At 44.4% G+C, this 18,655-nt stretch overlaps 1 protein-coding gene and 1 long non-coding RNA gene across 3 annotated transcripts; both read left to right on the top strand.

The window, feature by feature from the left end:
• Positions 1-2,424: 2,424 nt before the first annotated feature.
• LOC111948480 (scavenger receptor cysteine-rich type 1 protein M130-like) lies at positions 2,425-4,333 on the top strand. The gene is made up of 5 exons (XM_023961802.1): positions 2,425-2,695; positions 2,868-3,170; positions 3,251-3,535; positions 3,953-4,038; positions 4,115-4,333. Exons 1-5 carry the CDS (start codon positions 2,662-2,664, stop codon positions 4,154-4,156), a joined length of 750 nt encoding a protein of 249 aa, XP_023817570.1. The 5' UTR covers positions 2,425-2,661; the 3' UTR covers positions 4,157-4,333.
• A 12,289-nt stretch (positions 4,334-16,622) lies between these two features.
• LOC111948481 lies at positions 16,623-17,313 on the top strand. Of its 2 annotated transcripts, none has more exons than XR_002874495.1 (3): positions 16,623-16,721; positions 16,813-17,007; positions 17,192-17,313. It is a non-coding gene; the product is annotated as an uncharacterized LOC111948481 (long non-coding RNA). The 2 variants fall into 2 exon arrangements; XR_002874496.1 differs by having other exon boundaries at positions 16,810-17,007.
• Positions 17,314-18,655: the final 1,342 nt, after the last annotated feature.

Raw genomic sequence — 18,655 nt, 5'->3', positions numbered from 1 at the left:
GATGTTTGAGTCCAGAGAATTGAAATATTCCTCATTGTGAACCATTCTAAACTTGGTCTTCTCTTCTGGATCCACAGACTCTGTCAGGCTGGAGAACGGATCCAGTCGGTGTTCAGGCAGGTTGGAGGTGAAGTCCAACAACTCGTGGTCCTCCGTGTGTGAAGATGACTTTGACCTGCTGGATGCAGAGGTGGTCTGTAGGGAGCTGGGCTGTGGGGCTCCTTCAGTCCTCCAGGGGGCGCTCTATGGAGAAGCAGAAGCTTCCATATTGAGCAGAGAGTTTCTCTGTGAAGGTCATGAGTCTGTTCTTCTGGACTGTGGAAGCTCATGGAGGAAAACAAAAGCCTGTCCACCTGACAAAGCTGTTGGACTCACCTGCTCAGGTACAGCTGCCAGTTAGTGAATGTAGGCGTGTTTCTGTAACATGTTCAATCTCACTGGGAGCTGATGGATCAATAAGCACAGATGGAACTTTTTGTGACATTTACGCCACTATAGAAATGTTTAGAACACCTGTGCAGGTACATCAATCAGTAAAAGTTTGATTGAAAGTCATCTCAAGCTCTGTTTGCACCGGGCATGTGACCCATATTCACTCACTGGTCATTACCAAATCCAAGTCTCTGATTGGTCAAAGTTTCAGCTGGTTTCAATGTGAGTTCAAAGGTCACATGCTTTGTTCATGGAGCCTAAAAACGGTCATAGAAACTTGCATAGCTAAGCGTGAATGTGAGAGTTTTGAACCAGAAGCCCTAAATGCACGTTTACATTGACTTTTCATTGGAAGTGGCTGCTTAAACGCGATACTGAGGCTGATGTGAACGGAGCTTTAGGGAAGTGGACGGGTGGAGGGAAGCTCCTCCCACTTTGACAAAGCAGCAGTTTTTGCACTTCCTTGTGTGCTAGCAAGACAGCATTTGCTACAGATTGAAGGTCAGATCTTGACCTGGTTTTGTTTCCATGTTTCTCAAACAATCTTTGATTTCTTGGGTTCTTTCAGATCCTGCTACTGTGAGACTGATGGGATCGAGTCGTTGTTCTGGTGAACTCCAGATGAAAATGGGAGGAGAATGGAGAGCTGTTGATGCCTGGGGATTTCTAAGAACAGAGAGAACATTAGCATCTGTGTGCAAAAACCTGAAGTGTGGATCCTACGTTTCATCGACAACTAAACAACTTCCAAGACAAAAGCCAGTTTTCCAGATGGTTTTTACCTGCTTTAATAAATTTTCGCTAAATACTGAGGAATGTGTGTATGTCGAAACAATGACCAGCTACACGGTGGAAATCATCTGCTTAGGTAACAAACCTTCTGATGCCGACTGTATGTACGTCTCACTGTCAGTTTGTGATGCGTCATTGAGTCAATCTTAAGGCGTTTTTTTAGTAACCTGAGATGTTTGAGTCCAGAGAATTGAAATATTCCTCATTGTGAACCGTTCTAAACTTGGTCTTCTTTTCTGGATCCACAGACTCTGTCAGGCTGGAGAACGGATCCAGTCGGTGTTCAGGCAGGCTGGAGGTGAAGTCCAACAACTCGTGGTCCTCCGTGTGTGAAGATGACTTTGACCTGCTGGATGCAGAGGTGGTCTGTAGGGAGCTGGGCTGTGGGGCTCCTTCAGTCCTCCAGGGGGCGCTCTATGGAGAAGCAGAAGCTCCCATATTGAGCAGAGAGTTTCTCTGTGAAGGTCATGAGTCTGTTCTTCTGGACTGTGGAAGCTCATGGAGGAAAACAAAAGTCTGTCCACCTGACAAAGCTGTTGGACTCACCTGCTCAGGTACAGCTGCCAGTTAGTGAATGTAGGCGTGTTTCTGTAACATGTTCAATCTCACTGGGAGCTGATGGATCAATAAGCACAGACGGAACTTTTAGTGACATTTACGCCACTATAGAAATGTCTAGAACACCTGTGCAGGTACATCAATCAGTAAAAGTTTGATTGAAAGTCAACTCAAGCTCTGTTTGCACCGGGCATGTGACCCATATTCACTCACTGGTCATTACCAAATCCAAGTCCCTGATTGGTCAAAGTTTCAGCTGGTTTCAATGTGAGTTCAAAGGTCGTGTGTTTTGTTCATGGAGCCTAAAAACGGTCATAGAAACTTGCATAGCTAAGCGTGAATGTGAGAGTTTTGAACCAGAAGCCCTAAATGCACGTTTACATTGACTTTTCATTGGAAGTGGCTGCTTAAACGCGTTACTGAGGCCGACGTGAACGGAGCTTTAGGGAAGTGGACGGGTGGAGGGAAGCTCCTCCCACTTTGACAAAGCAGCAGTTTTTGCACTTCCTTGTGTGCTAGCAAGACAGCATTTGCTACAGATTGAAGGTCAGATCTTGACCTGGTTTTGTTTCCATGTTTCTCAAACAATCTTTGATTTCTTGGCATCTTTTAGATCCTGATACTATGAGACTGATGGGATCGAGTCGTTGTTCTGGTGAACTCCAGGTGAAAAATGGAAGAAAATGGAGAGCTGTTGATCACTGGGCATTTCTAAGAACAGAGAGAACATCAGCATCTGTGTGCGAGAATCTGAATTGTGGATCCCACGTTTCATCGACAACTAAACAACTTCCAAGAGAAAAGCCACTTTTAAGTATTAGGTCTCCCTGCTTAGATACATTTCCACTAAATATTGAGGAATGTTTGTATTACGATATAATGAGCAGCCACACGGTGGAAATCACCTGCTCAGGTAACAAACCTTCTGATGCCGACTGTATGTACGTCTCACTGTCAGTTTGTGATGCGTCATTGAGTCAATCTTAGGGCGTTTTTTTAGTAACCTGAGATGTTTGAGTCCAGAGAATTGAAATATTCCTCATTGTGAACCGTTCTAAACTTGGTCTTCTCTTCTGGATCCACAGACTCTGTCAGGCTGGAGAACGGATCCAGTCGGTGTTCAGGCAGGCTGGAGGTGAAGTCCAACAACTCGTGGTCCTCCGTGTGTGAAGATGACTTTGACCTGCTGGATGCAGAGGTGGTCTGTAGGGAGCTGGGCTGTGGGGCTCTTTCAGTCCTCCAGGGGGCGCTCTATGGAGAAGCAGAAGCTCCAAAGTGGAACAAAGAGTTTCTCTGTGAAGGTCATGAGTCTTCTCTCCTGGACTGCAACCACGCCAGACTAGAGAGAAGCTCCTCATCGGACAAAGTTGTTGACCTCACCTGTTCAGGTGGAGGAGGAGCCACAGCTTTAAACTGGTATCAGGTGTAATTATTTATCAATAACGTATCTGTTTGTGTCTACATGAAGGAATCATCCGCCTGGAGGGACACGTCAGTCACTGTGCTGGAACACTGGAGATGTTTTACGGTGGAGAATGGGGACCAGTAGCTGCTTCTAACTGGAGCCGGGACTCCGCCTCTGCAGTGTGCGCTCAGCTGGGTTGTGGTTCTTCTCTGTCTACTAGAAGCAAAGACAACTTCCTGAACAGATCAGTGTGGTGGATCCAGCCTCCGTGTGGCCCATCACTGGAAGACTGTAATATTATGCGTTGGGATGATCAAAGCCAATCTACTCTTGAAATAATCTGTTCAGGTAAAACCAAACACCAACCTCATTATTTTACTGATCATGTCCCATTTTGCTGCAACACTCTGTAATTGTAGAATTTACTGATCCAGATCAGCACCAAGTGTGTCAGGAAAGATGAAAACCAGCCAGGTAGACCTTCAGAAAATAGACTGACTGGGCCTAAGAACTTTATTTTGATAGTGAACAGGAAGTTGTGGGTTTAGATACCAACAAATTCTCCTTTTTCTATTTCGTTTAACAAACACTATGATCACTCCAGACACCCAGGTTTTGTTTGATATAAGAAACGTTTAGTCCCCGTAGATGCACACAGGCCATTGGGAGATTAATAAAAACATTAGGATTATTTTTCCAAGAAAAAGTTCCAATTCCTGAAGAATCAAATGTCCAATATGACTCAGCAGAAATCCTCTGTTTCAGTCTCTGTGGTCGGTTTGATGATCCGTTGGGTTGTCGTCTCGGTGGGTTTGATGGCGATGATCCTCGTAACCTGCTTCTACGCCACGGTACTGAACACACAACCTGCACGGCAAATACAGGACCTGAAGTATTTTAAAGTGATGGTGAATTGTTGTCTTTTAGAAAAGCAGACGGAGAACACGAGAGGAACCGAGACGTTCCTGATGGTTCTGGTTCTGGAGGCTGTACAGAGGAGAGGACTGCAGTGTGAAGGAAAGAATGAAGAGTCCAGGCTGCAGCTGTAGAACTCTGCATTACATTACCAATAGATTCAATAAGCAGCAATATTAACATTTGACCCCAAACAATATTAAAGATTAAACTAATGAGTAAAGTAGCTCATTTATAGAAAATGTCATTGTCATTCTTGCTCATGTAATCCTAATTTTCTACAAAGAGAATGAGGTGAGCGTTGGATGCAGATGTTGTCCAAAAGCTGTGAAGTAAAAAGCGCTTTCATCCACCAGATTCATGCTTTAAAAGTTGGAGCAAATGATTTTGGAATGGTACCTACTTTATTGTTGATTAACTCTGTGAGGAAACTGGAGATTCTAAACAGGACTGTAAATTAGGTTGGTTCATTCCCCTACAGTTTCGTGCACACAGAAATAATGAATAATGACTCAGAGACAAAACTTATCTTTTGTGGAGGTTTTACTTCGCACAAACACGAAGGGGACAGACAGATGAACATGGTGCATTCAAAGTCCGAACCCACGAGCTCAGGGATGGGGTTGGTATAAAAACCCTGCATTTGCACATTCAGAAGATCGTCCGATGGACCTCGTGTGAAAATCACGCCCACAGGTTACTGCTGGCGAGAAGCTCCAAGGCTAAAGTGAAGATAACTCTGAAGGCCCGTACACACCGGGACGAATATTCGCCAGGCGTTATTCGCCAGCGTTTTTCGCCACGTTTTTTGTGTTCACACCCAGGCGATTTTCGCTGACGATGAGCCGAGCGAACATGCAATTTCATTCCCTGACATTAGATGGCGCTTAATGTAAAACAGAAATACTCCTGTACACAAGGTGGCGCCGCGCAACTTTACGCTTCTTAAAGTCGCTTTTCACTCAGAAGAAGAGAGCGAGTATTTACGCGATTGTCAGAATCATACAAAGAAAACATGAATATTTCAAGCACCAGTAGCTCCAACTGGTGCTTGGTTCGGGGATATTTTAGAATGTCCGTCATTATTGCTTCGCGGCAGTGTAGACGCTACTTGGCGTCTATCTTCTTCGCTGGTATGTGTGCTCAGCAAGGCAGTTTTGTGTTTTAGCGCCCCCAAGTTGTGTTTTACTGTAACTTCAGAAGCTCCAGACACGTGTGCAAAAGCGCCATTCTCATTGGTCGAGTAAATTTCGACGCGAGGCGTCAAAAAAAAAAAAGACTGATTAGTGTAATAAAAGTTAAAGGGAGTTTCTAACAATTCTTCACAAACTCACTCCAGGTTTAATGGGTCACGTTCATAAATCCTAGAAAGAAAAAGGAGAAAAATAAAGTCAGACAAAAAGGTGTAAGATGAATACATTTGATGTTTTAAACGTACAAGAAGGTTTTTCGGTTACAATTATGGTTCGTGCACCATATCGGCGGTTTGCATTGACTGTATATGAGAACTGGACTGAGTGACCCCTCCCCCCCTCGTGTTGATGCCTCAATAAATCATGTAGTGCCGGCTTCAAAACAGTCCGTTTGAAACCTTTGACAGACTATCCTGAGTCCGCTTTCAAAGGCTGATGTGTAGACCTCCAACAAGCTGGTTGCCATAGAATGGTTGCCATAGAAAAGTTAACCTGGACCAATAACTGTTTACTGACGGCCGCTTTTGAATTGTGGCAAATGGCGGCTTCATTTCCCTGGAGGCGGTAGTAAGCTGTTTTCTGTGGGTGACATCACACTGGCTCAGTCCAGTTCTCTTTTACTGTCAATAGACGTTCATCATTGTTTTGGGGTGTCCACTGTGAACAGATGCTCACTGGATTGGCTAATATAGACCACAATGCACTGCTTTTGAACTTTTTGTCATTTGAAAAAAAAAGAAACTTTATTTCATCCACATTTTCATCATCATAACAGTGGATTTATTAATATTCTTTATAAAAGTTCATATTTTTGCTATTGAATAAAATAGAAGCAGTGAGTTGTGGGTCCATGTTGTGTTACAATCCAGCCCACTGGTTTTTCCTGCACTATATAGTTTTTAGTGGTAGAGAGTAGTGACACAATCCGGCCTAAGATTACCTTTATTGGCCCCGCCATCACTTAATCAACTAGCTTTTATGGAATATTTAGAATTTACTTCCATTGAATATTTGCAGACGTTACCAAGGAAATGCAGGACTCAGCAAACTGAAATACAGATCTGGCAAACATTAGGACCAATCAATCATGCCAATCACACCAGATGTGTCCTGGTCTGGTTCAACAACAACCACCACCGTGCCGTTGACATGCAGGGTAGAAATTGGACGACTGATGGTGGAAGAAGGAGAGGAGGAAGAATTGTTAGTAGACAGATAGAAGGAAAGGCAGGAGTGAAGGACTTGGAGGAGGAAAAAGATGAGTGACAGCACAGCCGTGGATGGAGAGAGCGTATCCAGACGGCACAGAATGTTGCTGTGGGCTTGACTCTGGTGGTGAGGATGATGAAGAGGACAGGAACAGTCGAAACAGGAAGACACTGAACTCGATTCACGTGTCAGGGGCGTCATGTTTCCAAGTTAGGGTTGTCAGCTCGACAAGGCGCACATTAAGGCCTTCAGTTTTCTTTAAAAAAGCGCCTTAAATATGGATTATTTCTGGTTGTTCTATGATGTTGAAGTGATTCTGAGAGGGACACCGTTTGGTTGAGTCTTATTGTGAATGCACCAACGGGATAAACGTGTAGCTGTGTCGGACTGTGTTTATATGTTTTCTTCCTCCTGACATGTTTTTCACATGTTATTACCAACATAAGGAGTTTCCGTGGTCAGAGGGAAACCCAATTCTGAATAAAGATGTGAGGTCAGACAGACGTCCTTAGAGCTGTTGGTTGTCTGTTTCCAGATCTCCTGGTGGGAAATCGTTCTGAGCTCTTGGTGTCTGTTTTTTGATCCGGTCTTTAGTTTTCAGAAATAACCTTGACAAGGCCTAACGTCTAAACTTTGTCAAAGTTTGGCACCACATCAAACAATCAGGAGCTCAGCTTTGGCCCATGACGTGTTGATGATGTCATCAGTGCGCTGACACCTTAAATGTCAGTTCAGGCTCAAAGCTGAGCAGCATTAAAACAAAGATTATTGATCTGAGATTCAAAGCAAACACCTGATCACAGACGTTGACAGTCCTTCCTGTCTGTTGGGGTTTTAAACGTTGACTCCTTGACTTCCTGCTGGAGGCGATTCGATCAGTTCATCAGATAATTACAAGCTTGTTACTCAGAAAATTCAGTCTGCTTCTCAGGCTCCAATGTCAAACATTCAATACTGAAACAGTCATGAATTTATTTACAGTCTTAATCTGAAAACAGTATTTATGACAATCCTACCGGGAAAAAAAGTGTTTGTATTTTCACCTTATGTTGACACATTTCTGTTACTTTTGTTTTTCTGTTTTCATAAAATCTAACAGCAAGAAAATAAATGTGTGTATCCCTTCTGGACAGATTAATTTAATCAGGTTCATCAGGTTATGAATCATTTTGCAGAGGAGGAAGCTGTAGATTAAATGATACATCTAAAATTTTTATGTAAAAATAAAGTTTATTTACAGTTCCTGGGTGATCCTTTATGTTTGTCTTTTCATTTTCTTGTATTTCAGTTCAAGTGATAACACATTTCTGTATTTCTGTATATTTCTAAAGTCAATAAAGTTTTTGGATGGACTCTCTCAGAATTGTGTGGAATCTGTGCCTTTCTGAAATACATTTCCTTGCTCATGAGTTCCTCGTCAGCAGAGATCTTCATGGATCCAGGAGACGCCGTCTGAGCCTCTGGGGGGGCTTCAGCCTCCCCCTGAAACTGCAGATGTTCCTCTGGTTCCAACACAAAGGAACCTCCAAACAGCTTTTTCCAGCTGCTTGGATGTGAACAGAAAGCAACATGAAAACACGCTAGTTTACCTGCAAAAGGGTTAGCTCTGGCTGCTGACGGTGCAAAAACCACACCAAAACAAATGGATTGAAATTTGAAATACTGCACATTTCCACGTATGGAAGGAAAAAACCCAAAACGCTTCAGTCTTTGTTGCTTAGTCAACATATAAACCCTTTTGCAGCAAACAGTTTCTAGACAAAAGTGTTTCAGAAATGGGTTTCACTTATAAATGTCTTTTTATGTGTAAAAATAAAATGTTTTAAGCCTCAGTCCCACCTGGATGCCTCCATCATTTATCCCCCGTTCAGATGCTTGTGACAAAGGCTTTAAGGAGATAAATTACAACATTTCCAAGAAAAATACCAGCAGCGCCGAACACCAGCAGGCTTGGAGCCCCGACCTGCGTCCCACATGTCCGTCCCAGCGGCATGGAGGCTTCTGGGTAACGACTGCTATTGTAGATGTCCCCCTTCAGGTGTCACTCTGGAGGTTCCAGCAGGCGCACCACGGCGAGTAGACGGGTCCAGAACCTGATCATCAGAACGGGGTGGACGGCCGCATGTCCACCTGCAGATGCAAAAGACGCAGAGATGCATCGGTTTGGATGCAATACTATCAGATTTACACAATTCATGTTTCAAAAACACTTTAAACAACTAAACATCTTTAATCCACTGATGACACAGATCAGGGGGGCAACTACCTAATTTCATAGGGGGATGCGCCCCCCCCCCCCCCCCCCACACACACACACACAGTCATAAATGCACACAATAAAACATTCCATCCACCCCTCCTAAAGCTATCTGAACACCCACATCTTTATTGTTTAAATATAAATGTCATTACTTCTTATCTGATCATAGATATGACCCAGCAGAACATTTTTGTGAGCTATTTTTAACCAGATCCCTCCAAATTTGTGTGGTGAAGGCCATTCAGAAGAATCTTCTGAGAGGGGAAAGCCCCAGCCCCCTCCTTTTGTACATCTCTGTCCGTCTCCCTCTCCCTCTAAAATTAAATAAACCAATGTGTTTTTAAAGTGAAAAGCATTTTATTTAAGATCCATATGTTTCTGATCCGGCCCACTTGGGCTCAGACGGGTTGAATGTGGCCCCCGAACATAAATGAGTTTAGTACCCCTGCTCTAGACAATCATAGTGGGCGTCCTGGGGGGCACTAGCGTATCATGTGCACCTCCTGTGTGTGGTCAGTAAGAGGGCCAGTCCTCACACCTATTAACGACTAGAGTGCAGCATCAGGACGCTGTACGACATCATCACCTGTACATCATAAGTGCATGTAACTAGACGCACGACAACGCTACGTTCCATTTAAGTGCCGTTCCTTGTGGCGGCTGTACGAGCCTCAAGACACACATGTGCTCCCCTTTAGATGCAGCCGCTCCTCTACGACCCTCCATGGACCCAGACAACCCAAAAACAGTCAGGTTAACCCGTACAGGTGCTGTGACTGAGACTCTAAGACACAGATTTTCAAAAAGCTGCTCTGATGGTGAGTCTTTCATTAGTCAGAACAGGAAGTTGCACAGGAAGTCAGGTCTTGTCATGGTGCCTCTGTCAGCTTCCTCCCCCTCCACTCTCTGCTTGGCTCCTGATGCGACACAGTTGTTACCACTCACCTCATCACCTGCCTGCCTAATTAAGAAGATCCTGGACCAGCAGTTGCCCCTGATGGTGCATAGTTTGGTCACTATTTCTCTAGTTCACGTACTCTTGCTTTTTGCCTAAGTCTCGCTCTCTGTCTCATGCTCAGGAAGTCATTCCCACGAGTGGCCACCTGTGTCCTCATCTCTCACGGCTCTAAGCCTCAACCTACATCCTGTCTCGCCACGAGCCTCTGCCGAATCTCCAGCCATGCGACGAGGCATCATCTGACCTCCCGCAACGCCAACTACCTCACTGGACCGAGAAAAATAAAAAATTATTACTCACCCACTAGCTCACCTGTGTTTTCCCTCCGGGTTCCAGCGTCTGGGTCTGTCTCGCCAAGCTAGCCATGACAGGTCTTCTGGTAAACGTGAGTTGCTGAGTTCAGCTCCAGGAAACAAACACTCCTGCTCCACTCGTTCCTTGTTCTCCTAGCTTCTTTAAAAAGAATTGCAGCTGGACACAAAGATGCACTTTTTATTGTTTTCTTATTGAAGCCCAATAAAAGTAAACGGGAGAAAGAAAGTCAAAAATATTGTTAAGAAATGTACATTTTTTCATGTTTTTCTAACTTCTTGAAGGATTCTGGTTCTTCATTTTAGTTCTGTGCTGTTAGTTTTTTTGTTTTGTTCTCTGTCTTCTGTTTTGCAGGTTAGGATTCAGATGAATAAACATTTTGGAAAATTCTTGACTTTCTAACGAGGTCTGCTGATTTTAGCAAACATCAGAAACAGATGAAGCTCAAATGTTGCATTTATGTTTCAGTGACATTCAAAGAAAATCAACCTCCTTCTGGAAAACCTGCTCTCCTTTTAAAGAGAACATGACATCAATGATTTCAAAACATGGTGTAAAGTTGAATTTGGAAGCAAAGACAGCAGAGTTTTTGTGGCAAAGAGGCAACATGAGATGAAGTAGCATTCAAACGGTGGAAGTGGAGGTCGTGTCAAACGCAGCTGGAAGCTTCAGTTTAGATCTGATCAAAGATGCAACCAGAAGATAAGATTGGAAAGAACTAAAGTTCAACAAATCTAACCAGCTGCAAAAATGAAAGGAACTAAGAAAAAGTGGACGACACCCGTGAGCTGGTCACAACTCCAGAGCAAGGGACAGATTTGACCCTGAGGTCATGTGAAGGACGTGTCTGTCTGTGTCTGATTGTGAAACAGCAGAGAAATCCAACCATCTTTTCCAGTGTGTCCTGAAACCGCTCCAGGTCCCCCCTCCTAAAGTCTTCACCTCGTCTCCTTCATCCTTAGCTGGGAAACTGGGACACGTTGCCTCCTCCTCTGCTGCAGTGAACCTTTGTCTGCCTCTAACCGCCCTTCAGGAAAACAGAAATGCAACATTTTTACATCCATCCATCCATCCATCCATCCATCCATCCATCCATCCATCCATCCATCCATCCATCCATCCATCCATCCATCCATCCATCCATCCATCCATCCATCTTCATATTTAGCTGAATCCCTTTGAGGGTTGCAGGGTTGCTGGAGCCTATCCTAGCAACTGTTGAGTGCAGGTGGGGTTCACCACTATGGCGTTTCATGGCTGCCATAAAGTTAAAGGGCATAAAGAATAAAGACAACTGAGTGGGAGTATTCAGGAACTGAGTGAGGAACCTTACAACCGTGCAGGAGCAATTCTAATCGAGTGACCCCCCCCATTTTACAACTGCAGGCCTGTAATCCCAACTGAGCGAGGATCTGGCTCCGTCATTTGCCCTTTGCACGTTGACCTGGGCAGTGTTCAGAGGTGTGTTTGTCACTTTGGGGCGGAAACCTTACTGGTTGATCTGATTGGCCAAAATTTGCTGGTCAGGTCCGGCGAAGCAGCGGGGCGGTACTTTGACGGGGAACTGGCTCAGGCCAGAGTGCGTCCGGCACCCTCCTGTGAGCAGGGACAGGTCGGGGTGCAGTAGGCACTCTCTTGGGAGAAGAGATGGGTTGGGGTGCATCCAGGACCACCACTGGATCAGGCTGTGGTGCATCCCGGACCACTCCAGAACAGGAAGTGGACTTTGAAGGGGGCGGTGATGACAGCTCCCCTTCATGGCAAAAGCGGAGAACTGGGCCTGGTCAAAATCCCAGTATGACCTGGTCCGCTCTGCTTCTAAGCAGTAAGGCTCCAGCAAATGCATGCCCCACTCCGCTGGGTCCAGGAAAAAATATGGGTGGTCCATTTGTGGATATAGCATGAACACAGGGCAGAAGGGAGTAAGAGACATTAATGGACCAGCACAAGAGGAAGGCAGAGACAAGACTTAAATACAGACAGGACAGACAAGACACAGGTGAACATGATCAGGAGAGACTGAAACAAGACGGAAAGCAAAAACCAATGGAAAGAAACCCAAACCATGACAGCCAGCTTCCCTTCCGTCATCGTCAAAGTCCGTCTCATTGCCGTGCGGCTCCAAAGATCAGTGAAAGCAGACGCATCAGTCCAAGTTTACGTCCTACAGTCTGACAGAGGCAACCTCGCCTTGTTTCTGCAGAAACTCAGCTGCTGCTGCGTCTTCTTGTCTTGTTGGACTTTGTTTTCCAGCTTCCTCACTTGTGAACCATGGATTCATTATTTTAAATTCTCTGACAGCTGAGGTTCAGTTCAGTTAGAAAGATCTTCACAGATTCAGACTTCCGGCCTCAATAAATCTTCTGATAAACGTTCAAATGAGTCAGCAAGTATCTCAGTCATTTTGTATGAACACAGATAGTGAACCACAGATGCATTTCTAAAGAAACAAGATAGTTTTTTTTCCTTTTAATCAGAATTGCTGGCTTCAAGCTGTGAATAGGAGACATGCAGACATGCAGACATGCAGACACGCAGCAAGTCGGCTGCCAAGGGACCGAACTGCAGCTGCTGGATTCCCGTGTTCCTCCACGTAGCTGATAGCTGCAGTTTAAACTGAGCTTCATAATCGTGTCTCTTTGCATTTCCAGGGTTTCCAAAACGATTTTGTTCTGCAACCATTTATGCTGCAAGAGTGTTAACCACTGCACCACCATGCAGACTATTATTTTACCCCAATACATTTATACAACCATCATAGATGTGAGGCGATGTTCATATTTATTTGTTTGACACAAAAAGTGTTGCCACATCTGAGGACATGGCAAAACTTTTGCCACAAAGACAATTAAAAACAACATATTTCCCCCATGAGGGTAAAATTCAGCCAAGCTCTCTTTCTGAACCCAAAGATTATTTCAAAGCTTGATCTCTGAATCTTCATCAGGAAATAGGATCCTTGATAACAGATCTGCAAAACGGTTCAACAGGAAACTCTTCTGACTAGATATGATCGTCTGACATTTGTGCTGCAGCAGCTGAGCTGCTCTGCAGTTTGACTTTTATTTTAGTTAAAATTCTGAACCTCATGGAAAAGAGTCAGAATGAGGAAGTTTTTCCACCTTTTTAACCTTTGTGCTATCTTAGATGACCCCCCACCCTTACATTAATGTGTTCTCCCTACCATGACAAAGGTGGATGAAGGTGGAAAGATTTCATGTAATCCATAGACATCATTGAAATCAATCATTGATGAAAAAAGGTTCAGAGCACTGTCTAGTGGGTCTAGATGACCCCACTCCCAATGGTAAAGTGCCTAGGATAGAACAAGGATTACAATATTCTTTAAAACTTCAATGATTCTTATTGTTTTCTTAGCTTGCCATCCCATAATGAACAAATCCAGAGCAGATGAAGGCCGTTTTTCTCTGCTCCTTTTCTTTGGAAGCTGAATTCATTTGCTATAAACCACCTTTCTCTGATGTGGAGCGACGGCTCAACTCCAAGCTCCTTCCAGACTCCTGAGCTTCCTCCACCTTTCTAAGGTGACCAGAGTCTTCCTCAGAGGAAACTCTTGTTTTGATGTTGATCACATCTTGGTTCTACTCCTGAAGTTTCTTCTGCTAAAAGATAGATCTTGATTGTAAAGTTCTGAGCCCCAAGTGTCAGGAACTTCAAACCCTTATAGATGCTCAGCAGCAACAAACACCCAGAAAATCATCAAACTAGTGTCTTTGAGGGATGTTGTGAAGAACCGGCTGTCAGAGTTTGAAAAAAAAGTGAGAGCAGAAAGGCTGGGAGGGCGGGGCCAGAGCACTGGCGTGATAAGTAGAGGAGCACGGGAGGGGAGGACAGACGGAGAGGACATGGAGCGTCCAGCTCTGCTGCTGTTTGTGGGTCTCTGCAGCTCAGGTAAAACTCTGCTTCCATCCTGACTGGCTTTGACTTTTAGATCTGGGAGAAAGCAGTGGCGGCTGTTTGCATTCCTGCTGACTGCAGAAGAATCCGTGCATTGGAGTTGGAGAATGTCACACATGACGCGCTGTTCTCCTCATGAGGGGCCTCATGTTGAGGATGGGGTTGTTTCCATGGAGACCATTCTGGTCTCAGTAGGTAGGGACCCTGAGAAAATTAAGAGGAGCATCAATTGAAAACGGCACATTCACACCTAATGGACAAGCTCTGATCAATGAACCTATGAAGCGTGTTTTTGGACTGGGGGAGGAAACGGGAGAAAACCCACACATGTACAAGTAGAACATGCAAACACTCCCCCCTGGGATTTGAACCATTGGGGAGGTTAGAGTGCTTCCCACTACACCACCATGCAACCCCCATGTAAATCAGTAAACACTTTAATTGTGGATTGAACTAAAGTGACTCAAAAGCTGTAAATGATAACTTTAAGTTTCCAGTAAAAGTGACGGCAGGGTCTCTAAGATCCACTCAGCAGGAGTCGACACTCAGACTTTTCTGCCCTCTGGTGGTTCACATGCGTTTCTGCAGGAACTCTGACATCCTCAGTTCATGACTCTGAGTGTGAAAGTGAGTGTGTGTGTAGTTTGTGTGTTGGACAGATGCTACTGTTACAATCAGGAGCCTCAGTTCCACGAGGAACATATTTATATAAACCCCTATAACTATAACAATTAAATGTTTTCCTAAAGGGCGGGGCCTGTCACTCATCCACACACATTCAAGTATTACAAACATGTTAGCACACACACATGTCAACACGTACACAATACACTCTTGTACGCATGCATTTGTCCATACATACATACAAATAAACATTTATGATTCCTGCATCGTGTCGTGTTTTGCACTTGCTGAAGTAGACTTTGGTTGATTGACTGAATGAGAGTCAGGTGTGTGGCATCCAGGAAGTTCACGCTGGGGGTGCTGGGAGATGAAGTGCTTGTTCTTTGGAGACTGCTCCAGCCAGTGACCAGAGGGGGAGACAGAGTTCTGCCTTCTGACAAGGGCCGCATTTACACTGCAGGTCTTGATGCTCATATCCGATTTCCTGACTATATCCGATTTTCTTGAAGACCCGCTTACATAATCTTTTAAAAGTGACCCGTATCTGATTTTTGCATTTACACTATACAATCCTGAAACTATCAAACGTAGACGTTCTGAGGACTACGTAGCAGTATTTCCGCCTTCCGCGGACCTCTTTCAGACTTTTGTGACTGCGGTTGTCATGCAGGCAAGGCGGCGACGGGAGGAGGCGTTGTTTTGGGCGCTCCTGAGGGGATGCATGGGGGAGTAAAAGGGAGGGCTGCTCAGCTCTCTCTGAGTTTTGAATGAGGAGGTGTTTGCGGACGTATGGAGTCCTAAACTGTTCATAATTAAATAAATAAATATTTAATTCAATAAATAAATATGACCTCATGCAAATACACAATCAACCAATAAATATCTCATAAATATATAAAAAGATCATGAAATTGTGAAAAACCTGCACACAGATTTTAAATTAGCCATTATATTATTCAATATATTTCATGTTGCTTTAAAAACCTGTTAAAAGCATTAGCAGAGGGGAGGCGGGGCGATGACGTCACTGCTTTCTCCGTGTGTCCGGCTGCTGACTGACGCACACGCACGCAACAGGAGCAGACTGTGTTAGCGGCAGAGAAGACGGCTTTGTGATGGTTGTGAACTTCTGATGAGTTTCCACAGCTTCTCAGGACTACATAGCAGCATGTCCGCCTTCTGCGGTCCTCCTCCTGAGCAGAAAATTCAGCGCAAAGCTGCAAATAAATGTGTAAATATGTGGGAATTACATCAGTCTTTATTTTGTTCTGGACACCACTGGAAACACAAATTCATATGATGGTTTCTCAGATTGCAGCAGCATTTCATTTCCGCCTTCAGCGATCATCGGGAGCTTCGCGCTCCGCTATGCGAAGGCAGCTGGAGGTCCGAAGAAAAAAGCTTGTCCGCGGTGCGTCGGTACACATTTACCATGGACCTTTTTGAAAATGAAATGTCAAATACTATTTTCATTTTAATTTTAATTAAGTGACAGAATAAGCTGTGTTGAGGAAGGAAATGAAAAAGCATTTTGGTGGATTGCTTTTTCATTTTATTTTTGAGTCAAAAAATGCAGCTTCATTTTGAAAATGAAAAAGCATTTCTGGTTTTGACTTTTATTTTTATTTATGCTACAGAATTGCTTCCATAGATCTGTGCCACGTGAGAGGAAAAAATCGGAATTGGGTCACTTGAACCATGCAGTGTAAAGGCGGCCAAGGAGTTTTGAGTTCAGATGCCTGAAACCTGCATTGACATAGACCAGGGGTCTCCAAATCTAGGTCTGGAGGACCGTTGTCCTGCTTCTTTTCCAGAAATCCTGCCTTATCTGCTGCTGGTTATTTGGATCAGGTGAGTTTAGCCAATGAGGAGCTTCAAAACAACCGCCAAAAATAACAGGCCTGGATATGGGGACCCCTGACATAGAATATTTACTAGAAGTGGACACTGAAACGCGTCTTTCTGAGGGTGATGTGAACGCAGCTTTAGAGCATCTGTGACTAAGGCTTCATGAGAGTCTCACCTTCATTCAGTGATAGCTGTAGATTTCAGTGTGGACACGTGACATGTTGTAGAAAGTTGACTAATCTTCTTCACGCTCCCTCTCTGGTTTCTCCACAGGACTGTGGGCTGAACACACAACAGGTCAATGAGACAAACCCACAACAACACAATCTGCTGTAGGTTGTGCTGAAGTCCCAATGCTTCATGGCATTACTGTGTCTGTGCTCAGTAGGTCCAGAAGAATTCAGGTTGGTAGGAACAGACAGTCGCTGTACTGGTGGACTGCAGAGGAGGATCCAGGGATCTGAGTGGAGTGAAGTATGGGACATAGACATGAAGATTCTAGCCAATGTTTGCAGAAGACTGGATTGTGGTTCTCTGGTGTCAGTCAGAGAAACAAGAGACAATTTGAACATAACTTGTTCAGGTGAGTTTATTAGTGTGTCTCTCTGTGACTTTAAGGAAGAAGAGAAAAATGTAAAGAAGACAATAAAACACTGAAACACTTCAGTTCCATCCAGGAAAGTCAATGGAATGAAAGTTCCCACAGACCCCACATGAGAGAGACCATCATCTGATCAATGTCTGATCTGCTCTTCATCTCTTTCCAGACTCTGTCAGGCTGGAGAACAGATCCAGTCGGTGTTCAGGCAGGCTGGAGGTGAAGTCCAACAACTGGTGGTCCTCCGTGTGTGAAGATGACTTTGACCTGCTGGATACAGAGGTGGTCTGTAGGGAGCTGGGCTGTGGGGCTCCTTCAGTCCTCCAGGGGGCGCTCTATGGAGAAGCAGAAGCTCCCAGAAGAGAGAAAATTAAGAGGAGCATCAATTGAAAACGGCTGCAGGTAAATTCTGCTTGATGGCACCAAAGTTTGAACAGAGATGAATATTTAAAAAAAGTATTCTTCCATAAATCATATGGGACGGCTGTGGTGCAGTGGTAGAGCGGTAGACCTCTGACTGGACCTGTCGGCCAACGTATCTAATGCATAATTTAATCCATGTTAGAGCAGTCCAGGTCCTGTGGTTTTTGATCAGGACCTGGTTTTAGGTGATCTTAGTGTGAAAAATGCAGCAGAATGTTCCTTTAGTGCCTCACGAAGCAGAAGCTGTGAATCAGAAGCCAACTTCAGCATCGTCTTGTGGTCACAGATTGGCGCCAGTGTTTGGCCGCTGAGCCGCCATCAGTGAGTGAATGTGACTGGAAAGAGCACTGGGCCTTAGAGCGAGGTAGAAAAGTGGGATGAAAATATTTACAAGTGAAATCTTCCGTCCTCTTAAGCTGCTGAATCTTAGTTGGGTTACCGGGGTTGCTGGAGCCTATTCTATCTAGTGAACGTGGGGTCAGGTCACCAGTCTGTTACAGCGCCACACAACCACACATTCACACCTAATGGACAAGCTGTGATCAATGAACCTATGAAGCGTGTTTTTGGACTGGGGGAGGAAACGGGAGAAAACCCACACATGCACAAGTAGAACATGCAAATACTCCCCCCTGGGATTTGAACCATTTGGGAGGTTAGAGTGCTTCCCACTACACCACCATGCAACCCCCATGTAAATCAGTAAACACTTTAATTGTGGATTGAACTAAAGTGAAGCAAAAGCTGTAAATGATAACTTTAAGTTTCCAGTAAAAGTGACGGCACGATCTCTAAGAACCACTCAGCAGGAGTCGACACTCAGACTTTTCTGCCCTCTGGTGGTTCACATGTGTTTCTGCAGGAACTCTGACATCCTCATTTCATGACTGAGTGTGAATGTGAGTGTGTGTGTGTGTCTGTCTATGTTGGACAGATGCTACTGTCACAATCAGGAGCCTCAGATCCATCAGGAACATATTTATATAAACCCCTATAACTATAACAATTAAATGTTTTCCTAAAGGGCGTGGCCTATCACTCATCCAAACACATATAAGTATTACAAACATGTTAGCACACATACATGTCAACACATACACAATACACTCTCGTGTGCATGCATATGTCCATGCATACATACAAATAAACCCATGTCCAACATTTCTTATTCCTGCATCGTGTCGTGTTTTGCACTTGCTGAAGTGGACTT

Source organism: Oryzias latipes, chromosome 13, assembly GCF_002234675.1.
Source record: "Oryzias latipes chromosome 13, ASM223467v1".
Lineage (NCBI taxonomy): Eukaryota > Metazoa > Chordata > Actinopteri > Beloniformes > Adrianichthyidae > Oryzias > Oryzias latipes.
This window is presented reverse-complemented; position numbering and strand designations above follow the sequence as displayed.

Coding starts and splice junctions, on each gene's coding strand:
- LOC111948480 (XM_023961802.1), top strand. CDS start 2,662: ATGAGCAGCCACACGGTGGAAATCACCTGCTCAG. Junction 2,696..2,867: donor GGTGGAAATCACCTGCTCAG/GTAACAAACCTT, acceptor CTGGATCCACAG/ACTCTGTCAGGCTGGAGAAC. Junction 3,171..3,250: donor TGTTGACCTCACCTGTTCAG/GTGGAGGAGGAG, acceptor GTCTACATGAAG/GAATCATCCGCCTGGAGGGA.